Raw genomic sequence first — 19,969 nt, forward strand, 5'->3', positions numbered from 1 at the left:
AGTAAAGCAGCAGTGATTACTGGAGCCAGTTTAATCTGAATTCACAGTTGAATTATGTTATTCTTTGCTGAGGTATGGTGTGACCATACACAGTTAATGTAACTGAGGGAAAACAAATAATCCTCAATGGGAAATTGATGGTAACATCCTATATGTCTAATACATACACAAACCCACATGAAAGTAGTATTAGGTGCAAACTGCAGCTGTAAAAAGTGTGTACCAGTACACATTTTGGGGATTTGCAGCACATTTAGGTACCTCTCTGACATATTTTACTTAATTCATATACGAACTGCTTGTTTTGGATCCTGTTTTGGTCAGTAGTATCGGGGCAAATGAGGTAGTAAAGTTTTATTAAGATCCGGCCCAATTGTTCCAATGAAATTCAACTCATCCCAGTTTACCATTTCACACCAATACCCAAATGCATTGCAATTCATTAAGTGCACTGAACGTAACATGATGGTGGCAGGGTGTGTTTCCAGTTTCCCTGCTATTGTTTTCACTTCCTGACGGTCCCTGACTTCTGCTGATGTAATGTTCAGGAGGCAGAGGTCGAAGGGAAGCCGAGACTAGATGGAAACCAGGCCACTCCTTTGTTCCTATGCCTCCATCCTCGCTCACATGGGTCGTTCATGCTCTCCATGTTCCTTAAGCACACACACAGAAAAAGAGAGAGAAACTGATGACATGCTGAGGTGAGTCAGCAAAGCTTAGAAAACAAACAGCGGAACAGACTCTGACACAGGAAAACTTCTCACTTCCAGGCCCCCCCTCACCCCAGTCATGTGCTCAGGCATCTTTCGGCTCATGTGTGTCTGTAAACGGGAAAAGTCTAAGTTTGAGAGGAACACTTTCTTCAGAACTAACTCAGACTACTAGACAGGCTTTTAGGGATGACAGCTGTCCACGCTCCTGCTTCCATTTTACAAAGTCTGTTAGAGAACGAAAACAGGTTGTTAAATTAGGTTAATTATGTGTCAGAGTGTGGCCTCTACCCTCCCATGGCCATTATCCCTCCTGCCTAACCCCAGCTCTGCACCCTCCTATCTGCTGCACTTGGCAACATGACGAGACATGGTACTCGGTAACTTCACTGAGCCATTGCCAGTGGCTGTCATCACATGCCTCTGGCAGCAGGGACATCTGCATGCCAGATGCCTTATGCCCACTGTCTGAAGTGTGCTTAGAGTATTAGTGGAAAAAACATTAAAATCGTTCAGTCAAGTGCGGAAATGTAAAAGCACTTCATGTAAAGGAACAAAACCAGTATTCATTTACTTTTGGGTGATCAGAAAAGGTTGAGGGACTAATGCAACAATACAGCATATGTTGGTGCTAAGCAGTGTTTTGGTGTAGACTGTGGTGTCATTCATGTACATTTACTCAAGTGCCATTTTGTGGTGTTTTATACTTGAACCTTACTTTGTGACAAAGTTACATATACTTTTTACTACACTACATTTATCTGAAAACTCTTAGTTATTTATATTTCCAAAGGAAGCCTATGATCATCATCTCGAATATGATGCATTGTTATGGATTAAACAAAGTAATTGAAATTTAAAATTTGCCTCGCTACAACATTAAGATGCTGTTGACATGTTAATGCATCGATTTCTGCTACAGAATTAGTTTTTTTTACTTTTGATACTTAGAGCAAATTTGGCTTATAATACATACATACATACTTTTACTTAAGTACTTTTGTGTGACATTACTACTACTATTGGTATAGGTTTAGTAAAAGATCTAAATACTCCTTCTACTAAGAGAAGGAGTCCATCCAATGTTCTGGGACCAGGTTTCAAGGTCTTAAAACCCCTTTTCATCTCATTATTATAAGCAACTGGGTCCCACATGAACACACACTCTGCTAAGGTCGAAACAATAGGGCTATATGTGTATTTGTGTTTTTGTTTGTGCTCTTCTTAGCTTTGAAATGGGTGTGAATCTATTTCCACCTACTAATCAGAACTTTACAAAATAAGAGTCTTAAGGCAGATTTTGCAGATCAAATCTGATCAAATCACATCCACAGAGGGTTGGTTGGCTGAGAGATTATAATATTGGAGCAATTTTTCGAATGGACCAAAATAAATCAAATATTTTCAAAATAAAATAAAGTTTTCGCGTAATTTCTAAATGTCATAGTGTTTACAAGCTATACGATCTGATTGTAATGCAGCTGAAAGGTCACAGGAACACAGTTGTCATTTGTGGGCATGATCTTATTTAGGGATGTGGCACACTGGCCCGCTGTGACCTTCTCTGAGTCTTGACATTGCTGCTTACAGTGTATCTGTTTCACGGCGGCAGTAGCAAACTTCTTGGACTGATTCATTCAGCGCTGTACTGGGACACTGGACATGTCTTACAAAAACAAGACAAAATGAAAGCCCAAGTTCACTCAAGTTTCACCTGAACTTACGTGGAGGTTTAAGGTGAGGAAACACGTCGTGTCACATATTAGACACGCTGACTGAGTTCTTAGGATGTCCGGTTTGTTTCGCCACTCCCCCCTCTCCTCCAGTCTGAATGGAACATCCTGAAAGTAGCTTTGCTCTCGCGGACGAACAGCAACTGACAACATCGCGGGGGGCAACTCCTCTTCTCTTCACTTTAGAGCCGACGGCAGAGGTGAAGGACGCTCACCGGCCACGCATGCCGCTGTGAACTTACCCCGTCGTCATTTTCTTACTCAAAAGCAATGTTCATTTTGAGTTTTTCCAATTTGAGGCAACACAGAAGCGCGGCTTGAAGTAGCAGGCTTCTGGTTTTTGGGAATGCTTCCTCAGTCTGCCAGTAAAGGTAAGTTTGTCCAGCTGCAGTGAGACTGATGTGACTTAACTTTCCTGTTACTTCACATTTTTGCTCATACATTGCTATAAAATGGAGTTATTTGGATTATTACAGAAAGAGTTAGAAGTTGAAGCACAGATTAAACCACGAGGAGATGTTTTTGTAAATAAAGACGAAAACTAGCCACATTTCTTTTGTTATTCTCTATCTAGGCTGTTTGTAGCATTGATAATCTGCACACACTGCACTGCAGGGTGTATTTTTTAGGCTCTGGGTTTAAAATCATTGCTGATTACTGTGGATAAATATACTGGGGATTGTTACTCCGCAGAAAAGTAAACAAAAAAAAAAAAAAAAAAAAAAAAACAATTTCGCTTTCCTCTGTGAGAGTGGTAGTGACTTTCTGTCTGTTCACATTTGAAGGCATTTAACAGAAAGGGTTAGGTGATTTGCATACACAACTACAATGCTTTCAATAAATAAACACGTGAAACAACTAGAAGCCTTTATTTATTGCACAACCTCTTAGTCTGTGGTTGCAGCATTGATTATCTCTGCATGGTGCACAAAACTCCTGATTTAAAGCTTTACTATAAGTTTTAAATAGCCTTTTGAACGACTAGCTTAATGAATGAGTGCACTTTCTTGCCACTTCTTTGAAAAGTAAACTGAACAGCTAAATTTCAGTCTCCTCTGTGACTTGTAGAGCAGAGAGTGACAGTCCTATCTGTCAGTTCACATCTGAAGACATGTTGTACTGGACTCTGCCTGACTGGAAAGTACTGCTGCTGACTGCACTGCTGTGGGACCGCCTCTGCGCTTTGGGACTGAAACCGACGAGATGGCCACTGTATTCCCAAAAGCCTCTGCTCCTCGCTTGGAATGTCCCGACTGAGGACTGTGCCCCGCGGCATAGCATTCACTTTAAGCTGGACCTTTTCCAGATTGTGGCCTCACCCAATGAGGGCTTTGTTAGACAGAACCTCACCATCTTCTACAAGGACCGCTTAGGCTTGTACCCCTACATTGAGCCAGATGAAACGCCAGTGAACAGTGGGCTGCCTCAGATGGCCAGTATTACACAGCACCTGCAAAAGATGGAGGAGGGGGTGCAGAAGTATATACAGGAACCAGGAGCCAAGGGTCTGGCTGTCATTGACTGGGAGGAATGGCGCCCGCTCTGGATACGTAATTGGGAAAGCAAAGATGTTTACCGCAGACGTTCTCGTGAGTTGGTGCGTCAGAAGAACCCAACGTGGCCTCCGGAGCAGGTGGCAAAAGTGGCCCAGCAGGAGTTTGAGATGTCTGCCCGGAAGTTCATGCTGGAGACGCTGAAGCATGCCAAGAACCTGAGGCCCAACCAGCTGTGGGGTTTCTACCTGTTCCCTGACTGCTACAATCACGACTACAGGCGCACTCTGGAGAACTACACAGGCCGCTGCCCTGATGTGGAAGTGGCCCGCAATGAGCAGCTGAAATGGTTGTGGACCGAGAGCACGGCCCTCTTCCCATCCATCTACATGGGCACCGTGCTGCGTTCCTCTGCTTCCGGACGGCAGTTCGTCCGGAACCGAGTGAAAGAGGGCATGCGTTTGGCATCATCAGGCGATGGGTTGGCACGTCCTGTCTTTGTGTACACCCGGCCCACCTACGCCAACTCCCTGGACCAGCTGACAGAGGTGACTGTGGCTTTCTCTTGCTGAAACGTTCTTTTCCTGCCTTTTCTTTTCTGTTCTGGTGACATTTAAAATGACTAATGTGCGGTGTTGATCATGTATGATAACATACATTTTGGAAGCGGAGGATATGGACTTGTTTGTTCCAAGATTAACTCTCAGTCACACAGTAGCTGTGCCATTCAGCCCTCCCTCTCTCTCTCTGTCTTTCTGATCAGTGCATGGAGCTATAGCTTTTCCTTATCGGCAGCCACAGTCCTTTCCTGTTCTGGTAGCAGACAGCCACCCCAATACCTGTCATTTGTGTGGGCAGGATGGGTGTTGGTTAAGTTCAGAATCTCGCTAACACCCTATAGACCATTTCCTTATGGGAGAATGAACAGATAAGAGCCGCCACTGTGCTTCACATACAGTAGCTTATGCCCCACTAACATCTTGACCCTGTTTGAGTGATACTCAGCTGTGTATGTTTCCTGTGTTTGGCCTGCTAGTCTTGTAGCTACAGAAGGTTAAATGTGATGGGGTTTAAGTGCCGTATCGTCTTTTACAGACTGACCTCATCTCTACCATCGGGGAGAGTGTGGCTTTGGGAGCAGCTGGAATCATCATGTGGGGAGATGCAGCATATGCGGGCAGCAGAGTAAGCGAACACACACTAATGACAAAACAGAATGGCTCAGACAAAACTCAGACAATGCTACTATAAACATGATCATCTGGTACATTTTGACCTGCTCCTCTTGTCTGTCACGTGTGCAGTCATTTGATAACTAGCAATTATTCCTCCAGGCTCCAGCTCACAGTTAGTGGCTTGAGTCACACGGACATCCTCAGATAAACAGGAGATACTTGTTGCAAGTGGGGGATTTTTTTTAGTCACATTTAGGCTGCTCGGTACTATATTTTGACCAGTTCAGATAAAATCTTAAAACCAGCCACCAATAGTGTTTGTTCCCAAACAGTTCTTGCAGTCTGGTGCTTACATTGCATATCTTGCATTCACACAACCTGAAGAAAACTGTTTTGATCGATTTGCATTTGCCCGCATGAACATGGCCTATATGTTAGCCTTTATATAGCTGGACTATAGTATAAGAATTCTTATTTTAATGAGTTGAACATCCACAGACAGGCATTCATAAGAGATGCGGTCTTTATTCCGCGTTCCTAAGGTCAAACGTGTTGCTGTTGCAGCAGCGATTCATCATTGAGAAATATAGAAATTTTCCATCAGCACGTCTTACGCTGCGTGTGTGAACACAGCAGCGTGTAAATGAAGTGTGTCATTAAGATTTAGGATCCATTTTTTTCATGATTGTAGTTCTAAAGCAGACTGTGCTTTTGTGATAGCTTGCCCTGAATCAACAGTGACACATCCCATTTAAAAGAACTGTGTGTGTGGCTCATGGGTAAAAAGATTAACTTGATTAAAAAAAAACTGCCTTAAGTACATCAAAACAAAATATTTTTTACTAATAAGGGTTCAATATTAGCAGCGGTGGACTGTAGGTGCATTTACTTCAGTGCTGCACTAAATATATAATATAATGCATTGTTTCAGAATAGACTGCCCAGTAGTCAGCCATATATAACATTATATTGCTGCTTATACATTAATTTAAGGAGAATATAACCATTGTGCACAGTGACTACTTCTGATTCCTTTTGAATTTTTGAATGTAGTATACTGTACTTGTTACAGAGTATATTTATATAATGATATAACTGAGTACTTCCTCCACTGAATATTACACAGAAAGCTGTAGTGGTTTCCTTTAAAGTGCTTTAAAAATCACAACCCTGAACCTCACACGCATGATTAATGTGATTAAAAACATTCGCAGGTTTGGTGTTAGAGGCCCACAGTGCAGGCTTATTGTTAATCTAGCTCTCAGCCAGTGATGACTGTGTTTTCTTTCTTTTCTTCTCTCCAGAACAGCTGCTCCAACCTGGATGTGTATCTGCAGGGTCCGCTGGGTCAATACCTCCTCAACGTCTCCACGGCAGCGGAGCTATGCAGCCAGACCTTGTGTGGTTCTCACGGCCGCTGTCTGCGCAAAAATCCAGACAGCGACGTTTACTTGCATCTCAGCCCCCTCACCCACAATATCAGCAGTCCGCACGGCAAGCCCACGGTCACCGGAGAGCTGGGAGAAGCAGAGAAGACTAGATTTCAAACAGAGTTTCAGTGCCAGTGCTACAGCGGCCATGAGGGAGAGGGCTGCGTTCAGATCAGGGAGCCATCTCAAGCCACCAGTCCATCTGCACCGCAATGGGTGATCTTACTGATTATCTCTCTGCTCCTCTTTTAGTACACCACAAACATTGCAGGCATAGCTATATTTCACATGGCTAAATACAGGAGCACACCAAGTTGTGAGGAGTGAGGAGTGTCATTTTCTTTCTCTTTCAATTGCTGTAAATGGATGACACAAAGTGAAATTTTATAAGAAACACTGTGGAAATTGCAAAGTTATATTTGTTTAGAACTTTTAATCTTTTTTAAACAATGGAGGAAATCACTCGCTGGAAATGACCTTGTTTACATTTTGCTCTCAGTTTCCTCTCAGTCACTGTTTCCCAGAGTGTCGGTGGGGGGATGTGATGAATGAGTCCATGTATGTCAGTAGCTTGTGGTGAAAGTCGAGCTGATGCACTTAAATCTGGTAATAGCACAATATATTTGAAGTGCCTGATCTTTTTTCAGTATGAACTCTCTCTGACATCTGATGTTCTTATGGAAGCAATTACAGTGTTACTATTTATTTGAATGTATTTTTAGGTGTTTTATATGATATTTTCCTATTTTTATGGCCAAAACATGACTACTAGTTTTCTCTTAAAACACTACATCGCTCAGTTTTTGCTAAAAATGACAGCCCACTTCACATCAGAAGCACAAACGATGTCAAAAGGCAATTTTTGGCACTTTGTATGTTCCACAATTTCATTTACGTGACCGCCTCTCTCTTTATGCTGTCCACAAATTTGACTTTTATCTAAGTAAATAAACTTCATTGTTGAGCCCATTGTGTCATTTCTTCCAAGATTTACAGATGGGATTAAACTGGAAATGTGGTTTTCAGATAAAAAGGTATATCTTTGCTGCTTCCAGTCAGTAAGAGTTAAGCTTCCGGGGGAAAAAACATGTCATCGTCGGCCACTATGGGGAGGCAAAGCCAGCTGGTGCTCAGGGAGGGACACATGTTGCAGGCTGCTGCCTCATACCCCCTTCCCCATGTAATTGTAGGGTGCTGTTAAGCCAAGAGTTATTTTTGCTGCTTTTAAGAGTTGACCAAGGCATACATTTAAATTTGGAGGAGGAAGAGTTCATTATGGCTTGCTTAACAGCCATTTAGAGTAAAACTCGATTGCATTTCCAGATCAAGTCTCCTCAGTAAACTGTTAATCTTCAGTTATATTTCATTCTTTTATTGAGACGAGCTGAAAAACGAGTTGAGACCGACAGAGCGGTGAGACGCATCATGATGGCTTTTATTTTGGCTGTGGCTTTAAATCCGTCTGCCCCTGAAAAATGATCCGTATGTCTCTTACGATTGGTTGCTAGTAAGTCTGTGCGCGCCGTTGATTGGCTGTACGGAAACCTTTGCGCGCTTACGATTGGTTGTTCGAAATCCAAGCGCACTTGTGTGTTTGTTCCTTCCCCTTTTCGTGCATGTGTTACACAGGTCATGAGACCGCTGGTTGCGTCTCCTGAAGCTCAAACCACAAAGGCAAACCAAAAAGCCAGTTGTGAAATAGGTAAGTTACTCTTCGTAATTGTAAATACACGTTTACTCTATCTAACACTAGATTTCACTACAGGGCACAATTTTACACCCAAGTAGCTATAGAACAACAACATTTCTGGTTATCTGGATAAAAAAAAAAATCGTGCAGCATCAACAAAGACAAGAACTTATTTGGTTAAAAGCTGAAATTCTTGGTGCAGTAAATCAAAAGAGAAAAACAAAACATGCTTTTAATTTTGAACCTTGAGACTCTGTGTGCCTCACCACTGAAAAAGACAGGTTTGTTTGTTTGTTTGCACACAAAAATTTTGCAATCTCCTCTCAGAATTTCACAACAGACTTCAGTGATACCAGCAGTGATACTAACAGCGATACCAGCAGTGATACTAGCAGTGTTGTCTTGTCCTTCTTTGCAGGGATGAGTCAGCTTCATCCTGAGGTGCTGCTTTTCTTAAAACTGATCAGCCTTGTTTCAGGGCTGCAGTTTGCAACCTCATCTTTTTCCCAGCTGCCTTTCCTCGCAGTGTGGAACGCCCCGACTGCCAGCTGCCTTTCTCAATATGGCGTGGACCTCGACTTGGGCACGTTCAGCATCGTCCAGAACCAGAACCAAAGCTTTATGGGTGGAAACATGACCATCTTTTATGCTGAAAAGCTTGGTCTGTATCCCAGGTACTCCAGCCAGGCAGAGGCTATCAATGGTGGGGTGCCACAGAACGCTAGTCTAGATGAACACCTGAGAGTGGCCTCTGAAGATATCCACACCCTTATCCCTGACAGGGATTTCCAGGGCCTGGCTGTGGTGGACTGGGAGAGCTGGAGGCCTGTATGGGAGAGAAACTGGGACAGTAAGGAGGTGTACTGGGAGGGGTCAAGAGCGCTAGTGAGGTCCAGGCATCCAGACTGGAGCCCTGCGCAGGTAGACGCTGCAGCAAGGCTGGAGTTTGAGGAAGCTGGGAGGAAATTCATGGAGGAAACACTGAAACTGGGCCAGGAGGAAAGACCAAACGGGCTGTGGGGTTATTATGGTTTTCCCAACTGCTACAATTACTATAGCGACAAAAGACAAAGCTACACAGGCGAGTGTCCAGATGCAGAGACCAAGAGGAACGACGAGCTGCTGTGGTTGTGGAACGTCTCCTCTGCTCTTTATCCTGACATCTACCTCAGCCTCGAGATGCGAGACCTCGATAGAGAAGTGCTCCTCTACACGCACCACCGCATCCTGGAGGCCTTGAGAGCAGGAGCCCTGCTGACCCCCTCAGCACCACCCGTGTTCCCCTACACTCGCATCGTCTACACATACACATTAGATTTCCTCTCTCAGGCAAGCGGCAGATGTTTTAACTCCACGCACTTCCGGGACTGTCATGGTTTGGTCTGAATATTGTTGTTTCCTCCTGCAGGAGCACCTGGTCTACACCATTGGAGAGAGTGCTGCTTTAGGGTCTACAGGGGTGGTGCTTTGGGGTGACCATGCCTTCTCCAAATCTAAGGTACAGTAACTTACCTGTTAGCATGCTCACATAGACTCAGCTGACTGTCAAGATGATCTGACCTTCACTTTTTGGTTCTAGGACTGAAACCATGCTCACAGTCTGGTTCGATATCGACACCTGCCTACACATTTGGGTTTATATTTGTGTTGTAAATCTCTTAAACGATGATGATGATGATGATGGTTGTTTTGTTTGCTTCTGTTTACTGCTGCATCTATGGTGATATATAAGATACATGACTGGAAATAAGGACGCTGGAAAGAACCGTAGACACCACCCCGATGAAGGCAAGAAAAGCACAAATAAAGATAACATAAACATTTGTTAGCTAGTTAGAGTAGCCTTTATTGTCTCCGTGGGAGAAATTTGTCTTGGGCATCCAGAGGACACTGTGACGAAGCACATATTTACAGTCAGACTGCAGAATTACACGCAGATCTCCATACACGTCAGGAATATTGGTTCCATCACTTTAAGGCACATCACATAGACTTTTATTCATTTCCTGGTGTCTTACCCTAATCATAGCTCAGGTCTCTAAAATGTAATTATTTACGTCATGGGAACTTGCATTTTGGTCTCATAAGGTGTTCGAGTCCCCACAATGTGATTTTGTAAACAGATTTGTGTCCCCAGAATGTGAATAATACATGTCTACACACACACCTCATCTCTTGGCGTTCAGTAGTTTGATAGTGGAACGAAGGAGAATTTGTGCGAGTTCAGCTTACAGTTTGGTAACCTGTACCTTCTACCAGCTCATACTCTGTGAAGGATGTGGTTTGGTTCACAGGTGATTTTAAGGCCCTGCTTCCTTGCTGTCCCCTCAAATATCTCCTGGAGAGAAGATGAGGGCAGCATGACAATCAATTTTCAGATCAAACATAAAGCCTGGTTTACTGAGGAGGAAATGTGCGACATGCTTTAATTTTGACAGGCTTGAATTGAAGCTCAAGCTGCTCTGAACCTGTCTGTCTGCACGTTCTTCAAGTCAGACAGTTTAAAACGAAGCTTGAGAACAGCAGCTTGATCCCTTCGGTGAATGTTTTGGAGATTTACCTCCTTCCTCAGTAATTTTTATACTTCTTAAATGATGTTATTACTTTGCTGTTCTTTTTTTCGTGTCTTCTAAAAGAATTTCTGGCATTACTCTATATCGTTTTCACCGACAGCAAATCCCGTGAAAAGACCTTTCTAAGACTTTCTATTTGGCCCCAGGCCCTTTTGACCCTACTGAATACATACATGTGAAGTCACATGATGTATCATCTGCTGGGAAATTTGTCCTTTTTTTCATAATCATATCAACTGTTGCTATGGAGTGATCACCAGTATTACACCTGAGCATGACTACTGGCCCATATTTAGGTGTAAAATTGTCTAAATGCTTTATTAGCGATCTGTTTCTGTCCAACTTTTAGGCCACTTGTGATGCTGTCAAATCCTACATTGACGAGACTCTGGGTCTTTACGTGGTCAACGTCACGTCAGCGGCCACTCTTTGCAGCCAGACCTTGTGCTCGTCTCGGGGAAGATGCCAGAGGAGGAACCCGAACTCCAGGGCCTACCTCCATCTGGACCCTGCCATGTGGAAGGTGGTGTCTGAGAGGAGACCAGAGGGGGGGCAGAAGTACACAGTTTTAGGACGGATGAAAAGCAATGAGGTGACACTCCTGAAGTCTGAGTTTCAGTGCCAGTGTTACCAAGGGTGGGGTGGTGAGAGCTGCTCCAAACCAATTCATGGCTGAAAGACTTGAGGTCGGTAAGCCAGTGACAGTATGGCTCGAACAGATTCAAATTTTGGTCCAGAAGTGGATACCTGCATGTGTGCGTGTGGTCTCCTGTGAATGGAAATGTCCAAAACTTTGACCAGTATGTTCTGTTAATGAATTGCTTTTATAGTTTTCCTTAATTTACATGTGAGATAATGAATGTGTTTTCTCATAACATAAAATCTTTTTACCATTTGAGTTCCAAAGGTCTGCCTTACCGTGTCTCTGAGAATACACTCTTAAAGTCAGTGTGAAGCATGTGCAGAGTTTGACACCAGAAGGCTCTTTTCACATTCAGCCGCTGAAGGAGGAAAGTTTCTCTGTGCTCACCTTAAATCTCGGTTTAAGACATGTACACACGAGCTGATTTCACAGGACATCACAACTAGTTTGGAGGCTAATTGCTATTTTTGATTAACAATATTCATACATTCTGGATTCTCCAGAGTGAGGAGTAGATGTCATTACCCCCGACAAGAGGTTATGTTAGATTAGGTTTATTTGTCTGTTTATCAGCAGCATTATAGAAAAGCTACTGGCCTGGTGTTCACAAAACTTCGTGGACGGGTGAAGCATGGATGGAGCAGATCTGAATCACAAGGTGGATGCATGAATCATTTTTGACTTTCATTAATGTCAAGAGATAAGGCCTTGGTGGAATTAATGCAATACATAAGTCTCACATATGTTTGGATACATTTCCAAAACATGTGGATTTGAGTCAACAAATCGTTATGGAGCACAGTGAGTGGGTTGATGGGAGAACCGGAACGACTGTAACAACACTGTTTTTCTCAAACTAAGGTGTGGCTCTGGAAATGTAAACACGTAGATATCATGCAACATTATCCTCTGACTCACATCCACATGTTTTGGAAATGTATCCAGACATATGTAAGTCTCGTGGTTGCACTTGCAGATTTGCATCATTGAAGGGTGGACTAATGGCTTTGGCGGAGGTCTGAGCTCTCTGTGTGTCTTCTTCGTGTTTTCATGTCATTAATTAAATTTGTTTGTGTGCAAAAATCATATAAAACAAATTATTACTCAAACTGTACAGTCGTTTAGAGCAATAGGGTTTTTCTGTCTTAAAACATATCTGAAGGCTGACTATAATCTTAATTATAATAATGTTATGCTGGTATTTTAGTAAACACACAGCCTATAATTGTGTGGTTCTTCTGTGGATACATAGCATATGATCAGCTTGTAAAATATGATTTATTGCTAGAGATTCAACCACCCACTTTCCACATTGCCTTAACATTGAAAAAGCATGCAGTATTATACAGTAATAATAATACAATAATATAATATTTCACTGTAAGCAATCTCTGTTCAGGTGCCATTCTGTGTACTTTTACCGAAGTAAAATTGTAAATGCAGGACACTTGTAATGGAGTATTATTAATGGGGTGATATTGCTGCTTTTGCTAAGGTAAAGGATCTGAACACTTCTTCTGCTACTGTCTAGAAGGGATCTATTGAAATATTGTTTTGTTTAGACTTGACGTCATTTGCACGCCTGGAGTTTTCAATATTTGTGTGCAGGTTTATGACCAGCAGGTGGTGCTGTGAGACAGCTCATGAGAGGAAAGGCATCAAGGTCAGAGCTGTGGGTGTTAGAAATCGCAAGGAGAGCCAAATAACTGTAGAGGGAAAACACATATTTGACTCAGTGTGTCAGATTGTGATAAGTTTATACTCCGGCTGCAGCAGCTCAAGTGTTGATGATGAATTAAAGCCACTATAACACAGAACCAAAGACAGCAAAAGGTGACCTTGATTGATTTACAAGTGGCGTGTGCAATGCTGTTTTATCTGATGCCTCTGCTGCTCCAAACTGGTGTTGTTGATAGTAATTTCCCTCCTCTGTCCCCCCCAAGGGTTGACGGACTGGAAGAAGAGATTCCCACAAGGCTCTGCTGTTTCCTACTTCCTGCTTTATCATTACTCGCTGGGTCGTGAGGAAATGAGGAGGAGATAGATGTTTTTTTGAAAGCATGTGGAGAGATGTCTACAGCCGGTGTGCTATTTAAAAATCACTTCGGTGATTGTGCTGTTTCTTGAACCAGATAAACTGCTCAATTGTCTTTCAAAGACGGGGACACAATTTAATGTCTATCCTAAAACACTATATTTACCTGTATTTACTTGATAATGGCAGGAAAAACACAACAAGGCTCTCATACTGATTGACATTCGGTGCTGCTTGTCAGTCGGTTCATTATTATTATTTTCTTCACCCTGGCAGCCTAAACTCCCTCTGTCCAAATACAGAGAGGGAATTATAATAATGCTGTGTTGTTTTTAATAGGCGTGGGTTTATTAAAGTTTTGTTTTGTCTGCAGTATGAAAGTCATATTCGAAATGCAATGTTGAACTTTTCCGTCCGTGTTTGCAAATTTAGAGCGTGAACATTCAAAAGGAAAACTTGCACATGACATTTTGCAGCAGTCTGAAACCGCAGATGTATTATTTGATATAACACAGTGAATTTTACACATCACGAGCAGCCTTTTTTAAATGACTTCACAAACCTGAAGACTTTTAAAGTCATAACTGACTGTATGTGAAGCCATTCTGATCTGTCTATCTCATTTGAGTGCCCCCCCCCCGTCATGTCTGGCAGGCCTTCTATTTCTCTATCCTCTCATCTCTGCATTTCTTCATTGTGGCGTCTCGCTCTGTCACCCCTCCATGGTCACGTCTCCCCTTTCCCTGCTGCTCGGTCTAGAGATCGTCTCGCTTGCTCTTGGTTTAATAACTGTTTTGTCACGCTCTGTGTCTTTGTCCTTCAGAGGAGTCGACTCTGATCAGGTTTCTTAAAGATCTGACGCACACTTGTTTGCATGATTTATGTGTGTATATGTCACCAAAGCCAGGGTGTTGTGCATTGATCAGGCTATCAAATGCCCCCTTGAAAGTGTCACTTAAAGGAATAGTTTAGGGACATTTTAGGAAATACACTTTTTTGCTTTCTTGTTGAGAGTTTGGTAAGAAGATCAATACTGCTCTTGTATCTGTGTGCTTGATATGAAGCTACAACCAGCTGGTGTTAGCTTAGCTTAACAAAGCACAAAGACTGGAAACAGGTGGAAACTACTAGCCTGGCTCTGTCCAAAGACAAGGTTGGGGCAGATGGATGGGTTGACAAAATATTGGAGATCACCGTGTTTGTTTCCTTTTTAGGCGTAGTTTGATAATGTCTTGAAGTAGCGTGGGATCATGGGAGTTGTCGTTTTCATTGTAAAACAAACACATTTGCTGATGGCAATCCATCTGACGTGACTCAGGGACAAATGTTCAGGGACGAGGTTGTTTTTTAAGTTTAATACATGTTATGTTTGTCACCAGCTGATCTGCACATGCTGCCCGAATAGTACTACGCATCACTGTAGGTCAGGTCCTAACGCCTTCCCCAGCCAATTACATCCTAGGGCCGCATTTTCACACATGCATAGAACAAAGCAGGTTTCCGGTTTGGATCGGGCAGTGACGACGTTTACTCACGTTCCCTCCTCGCTCTGAATTGTCCGTTGTTCCCGCGTCACTACCCACTGTTACCTTGAATAAAATTACAGATTCTCTGGGTTTAAACATTGTTGGATAATGTAACTACAAAACTCAACAAACTATGCAACATATAGTTGTTTGTAGACATTTTAATGAGGAAATGTTACATATTGTGCATTTAACTGTAGCCAAGTGGTTACTATTATAACGATGATGACCAAGGGCTCCTAACTTTGCCATTTTAACCCAAATGGCCTCTGTCTAACCAAACCTAAACTATAGCAGTGAAAGAGCAGGATTTCTTTTATTTTTGAAACCACATGTGTGTCATTCTGGAGGGCATGAAGCAGCTATATTTAGTGGTGTTTAGCTTGGAAGACTTGGTTTAATCTGTACAAAAACCAAAGTGTTAAAAAACGACAAGTGATTTTATGGAGGGTTATATGCTGGACTCTTTGCTGGTCAAGAGCTCTGCTGGTTTTTGTACAGATTAAACCAACAAGGTGTAACATGTTAATTTGTGAGCTTTAGAGGTGATAGTGGGCTGATTCGTTTGTGCCTTTGGACAGAGCTAAAACTATGGCTCTACTACGAGCAGAACTATGCCTGTAATAAAAACATTGAGCTTTTAGTATAAAAGCAGAAATGCATTTGATAAATGGCTGAACAGCACCTTTTGAATGAGCCGGGAAATATGCCACTATTTCACGCTAAAAGCAACTGATTGTGAATGAGTGGGATGTAAAAACCGGTGGAAAGGGGCCCTCGAATCAACTTTTTATCACATCTCTATGTAAGTAAATGAAATCAGAGCAGAGAATCAGAGACATGAAATGAAAAGGCAGAAAGCCGGAGTGTGAGAGAGGTCACAGTGTCCTATTTCTTATGAGATGGAGCTCCGATATCGATGCACTTAGAGGCTGTTTGTTGACTGTCAGAGTCACTGCCAGTGGCAGCCAGATCACATCCTGCAGTAGAGCGTCACATGGCTGAATGCCGACAGGCCGACAGTGATCAACATATTTGCGCATAAATCCGTGGAAAGAAACAGATCGTAGGGAGGTGCAGCAAAATCTGATCATGATGTGTCTTTTGTGTCCGTGTGTGTGAGGCGTAATGTGTGTGTTACCGCGGTTGAGGATTTGCTTTCTCTGCTGTATGCCTCCTGATGAGAGGTGACCTGACAGAGTGTCCCATGTGACTTCTCCTGAGACAGGCAGCACTGTGCTCAAGCCCCCCTGCAAGACCCCATCAGAGCTCAGAGAATACCATTTAAGAGCAAAGGGAAACTCACATTCACACACTTACACTATACAAAGGCAGCCTCGGCCAAAGTCACACAATAATTTGTGTGTGTGTGGGTGTGCGTGCGTGCCCGAGAGCCATTCAGGTGGAAAATTACACTGCCCAATCAATCCCTAATAGAAAGTCTTTCCTCTGGTCGCAGCCAATGAAAAGCTCACAGTGCGCCCTCTCCCTGAAACAACGGCCAATCAGTTGCTCACAATGCTTGTCATTGTCATGTTGATCCTGATAAAATGTAATTATTCTCTGTTGTCATGGCCATATATTGATGACATTGGGCAGTGAGGGATGAGGATAATAAATAAATGCAAGCTAATAAGAAAATAACTGCGGAAATGGAAAGAGAATAAGTGTTTTGGGTTTTTTTTTAAACTCAGACGCCTTTTCAGTTTGTAATTAATTCAAATATGATTTTTTTTCCTGCACACATATAATCCATTTCAGCATTTTTCTCATTCATTTTATAGGATTTGATCTTGGCTCATTTGAATAAACATTTTGCTCCATATTAGTCTGGGTAATGAAGTGGATCTCAGAAGAAAAATGCTTTTGTTATGAGAGTGGAGACTGCTGTGGCACCAAGGAGTGTCACACTGGTCACCTCAGCGGGGAAATTGCTGATTGGATACCAGATTCAATCTAATGCAGAATACAAATAATGGTTTGTAATTTTTAATTTTTTTTTTTGACAAAGTTTGAATGCCGGGAGCGATGGGTGGGGGTGTTTTTGGAAATGGGAAGTGAGGTCTTACACACAAAGCACCATAGACCCCAGCCTCCATGTTGGATTGTAGAGCAGAAGCCACGACAAACAATGCTAGAGGTTCTCTTGAGGATAGAAGCACTATTTAACATTTCTAAGCAGTATGTGCACATTAAATAAATGGTTTATAATGCACTCAAATGTAGTTGTAAGCAGATGCAAGTGTTCATTGGAGTATCATAATTCCTCCTGTGCTCACCCATAAGTTGAAGCTGGTGTTTAAACAGATAATGAATGACGATATAATGAAACAGAGTTGTAATAATACAAAAATTGCACATTACTAAACACATCAGAAGGCCCTTATAGCTGCACACAACTACATTCAAGTGTAGTGGGGGTGTTGTAAACCAGGTTAATGCTCACATGCAGGTGTCCACATACTTTTGGCCAAGTAGTATGTAGTATTTTCATTATTCTCTCTGATTGAACAGGCCCTCTAAAGTAATAGCAGTAAATAGATACATTAGTGGTAGAAGAAGTTGTCAGAAGTGAAAGTAGTACTACACAGCGTAGAAATACTCTTACCTGTATTCAATATTTAACTCAAGTACAAGTACCAATGTAGTATCATTAAAAATACTTAAAGTATCAACAAAAACGCACTCATGCAGGATGGCCCATTTCAGAATAATGTGTATTATATGACTGGATTATAACTTTTGATGCATTAATGTGCAGCTGATAAAAGTGGAGTCATTTTAGTTACTTCATACACTGCTGAGTATCTTAAGTTATACAAATATATCATAATCTGTTGTTGGATTTATATGTTGCTTCAATAATCTAAATCTGTAAAGTCGCTAGTCACTAATGTTGTACCTTAAAATTGTACTCGAGTAAATGTATTTAGTTACATTCCAGCTCTGCTTGTCAGCATCATTCAGCTGCACACACGCGCACACGCACACACACGTACACCCACAAAAAGAAGTCAGACACTGAGGTAATGGGTGTTTTTGTTCTCGTCTGTTTCTGTGTGAGTGAGATGAAATTAGAAAGAGCTCAGATGAAGCTGAAAGAAAAAACAGACTTACCTTTCCATACGCCGTCATCTCCCTCGTTTTTTTAGATTTCTAATATCGTGAAGTGACTGACTTCTTATCGTGTAGCTGATTTCACTTGTTGAAGACCCGACACGCTGTGCATGTTTAGTAATGCTGCAGGGAAAACTGTCTTCAAAAGAGCGAGAAATAAACTTGTAGTGAAAAAAAAGAAACACAGATGTTAGTTTCATAGATGATTTCACGTCTTCATAATATTAGATGTGTGAATAAGGTCAACAAAGCGGCGCAACAGTCATTTCCTGCCTCTGGAAAGTCTGTGATGACCCCGGTGCAAACGTCGGAACCTAAAATACATAAAGGCAGAGTGTGATTTAATGGGATTCATGGCTCCTATTTCACTATCTTAATCGACTGTCTGTTCCTCGTGTTTTGATTTACCCACTTTTATTATAAACAACTTGAGTCTGGAGCCTGTGGCACACACTCACACTGCAGGGAAACACACACACCAACATGCACTTAGTGTATGAATTCAAGGTTAGTCTGCAGGAATCAGGGATTGCTGGGTCTCAACACAAATGTCATGGTGAGTCGTAACCTTTACTGGAGCACGTTATCTGCTCTGATAGCGTGGCCGGGGCCGGGACGGAGACCGACGCGATGCGATTGGATTTGAAAGGTCCTCATCCAAGTCATGCCCACCGGCTATCTTGCCTCCACAGTTCAGCAGCACCAGCACTATACGGCACGTCGCAAAGTTTCAAGGATCTGATCTGTCCCGCTGTATCTGCATCTTGCCTGCCCTCAATTAATCAGCTGTGGCTGGAGAATAGGAGCTGGGTCATTCTGTGTTGGAGAGAATGTAGGATGTGAAGAAACATGACACAGAATGGGATTGTGATGGAAAAAAAGTGTTTGACATGCATCAGCTGCTCTTTTTTTAGAGCTTAAATGGTAGGAGAGTAGAATATGAGAGAGACAGAGGGAGAAAAGACGGATGTGGTAGGCGGTGTTAGAGGCAGATGTGTTTGCAGAAGTGCTGACATGCATATCTGTCACTACAGGTCATGAGCTATGAAACTGACAATGCCAGCTCCTTGCTTAAACCGCAGAGATCACAGGATGTCCTTGATGTCAGCTTGGATAGATAAATGGAGATCTGCATTACATAAACCATGTTGCATTATAAATAAATAAAAAAAAGACAGCTGCAGGGATGTTTCCTTACATCATAACTATTTTTCTAACCAGTGGTGGAAGACGTATTCAGATCTTTTACTTCAGTACAAGTAGCCACACTATAGTGTAAAAATGCTGCGTCCCTAAGTCCCACATTCAAAATCTTGCTTCAGTGCAAAAGTATAGCATCAAGCAGTATCAAAAGTAAAAGTGCTCCTTGTGTTGATCAGGAAAATGATGTTGTATGTCATTAGATTACACACTAATTAGCAACACGTTACAGGTGCAATGTGTAAGATATGGCCACAATTTTAGTTTAAAACGTTCAAAAAATAAACTAAGATTATCAACAGAATGCGAAAAACTAACACTTCTGTCAAAGATGTTGTGTAGGCTATTGTGTTGCAGGATTATCTACTGAAGTTAGCTCGCCAACCAGCTAGCCCCATCCTCTCCTGTCTCCTGTAATACCACTTTGTACCTGAGGAGGCGATAGTCTGATAGTGTAGACCCCCCTGAGCCTGGCGAGTTCGCTGCATTTCACAAGCTCTGTTAACTTTCCCATAAATAAACAAAATAAATGCACAAAATGTAAAAAAAGCAAATCATACACCTATTTTTGCTTATTAAACGCAAAAATCCAACTGTGTACCTTCTGAATTCAAGTTTCTCTCTTTTTAAGGACTAAGAGGATC

General features: G+C 42.2%; 2 protein-coding genes across 2 annotated transcripts; both read left to right on the forward strand.

The window, feature by feature from the left end:
* The first annotated feature begins 2,568 nt into the window (after positions 1-2,568).
* Positions 2,569-7,506, forward strand: hyal2a (hyaluronidase 2a). The gene is made up of 4 exons (XM_070992248.1): positions 2,569-2,814; positions 3,512-4,484; positions 5,032-5,121; positions 6,416-7,506. The coding sequence occupies exons 2-4, from the start codon at positions 3,555-3,557 to the stop codon at positions 6,791-6,793; spliced, it is 1,398 nt and encodes a 465-aa protein (XP_070848349.1). The 5' UTR covers positions 2,569-2,814; positions 3,512-3,554; the 3' UTR covers positions 6,794-7,506.
* Positions 7,507-8,153: 647 nt separating this feature from the next.
* On the forward strand, positions 8,154-12,893 carry hyal1 (hyaluronidase 1). The gene is made up of 4 exons (XM_070959214.1): positions 8,154-8,243; positions 8,650-9,560; positions 9,640-9,729; positions 11,154-12,893. The coding sequence occupies exons 1-4, from the start codon at positions 8,174-8,176 to the stop codon at positions 11,478-11,480; spliced, it is 1,398 nt and encodes a 465-aa protein (XP_070815315.1). The 5' UTR covers positions 8,154-8,173; the 3' UTR covers positions 11,481-12,893.
* The last annotated feature ends 7,076 nt before the right edge of the window (positions 12,894-19,969 follow it).

This window comes from Chaetodon trifascialis, chromosome 3 (genome assembly GCF_039877785.1).
Source record: "Chaetodon trifascialis isolate fChaTrf1 chromosome 3, fChaTrf1.hap1, whole genome shotgun sequence".
Taxonomy (NCBI): Eukaryota; Metazoa; Chordata; class Actinopteri; order Chaetodontiformes; family Chaetodontidae; genus Chaetodon; species Chaetodon trifascialis.

Excerpts from the sequence above, each read along its gene's own strand:
- hyal2a (XM_070992248.1), top strand. The coding sequence starts at position 3,555 with ATGTTGTACTGGACTCTGCCTGACTGGAAAGTACTGCTGCTGACTGCA. Across the intron at positions 4,485-5,031 it reads CCCTGGACCAGCTGACAGAG|ACTGACCTCATCTCTACCAT; the intron begins GTGACTGTGGCT and ends CGTCTTTTACAG. Across the intron at positions 5,122-6,415 it reads CAGCATATGCGGGCAGCAGA|AACAGCTGCTCCAACCTGGA; the intron begins GTAAGCGAACAC and ends TCTTCTCTCCAG.
- hyal1 (XM_070959214.1), top strand. The coding sequence starts at position 8,174 with ATGAGACCGCTGGTTGCGTCTCCTGAAGCTCAAACCACAAAGGCAAAC. Across the intron at positions 8,244-8,649 it reads AAAAGCCAGTTGTGAAATAG|GGATGAGTCAGCTTCATCCT; the intron begins GTAAGTTACTCT and ends CCTTCTTTGCAG. Across the intron at positions 9,561-9,639 it reads CATTAGATTTCCTCTCTCAG|GAGCACCTGGTCTACACCAT; the intron begins GCAAGCGGCAGA and ends TTCCTCCTGCAG.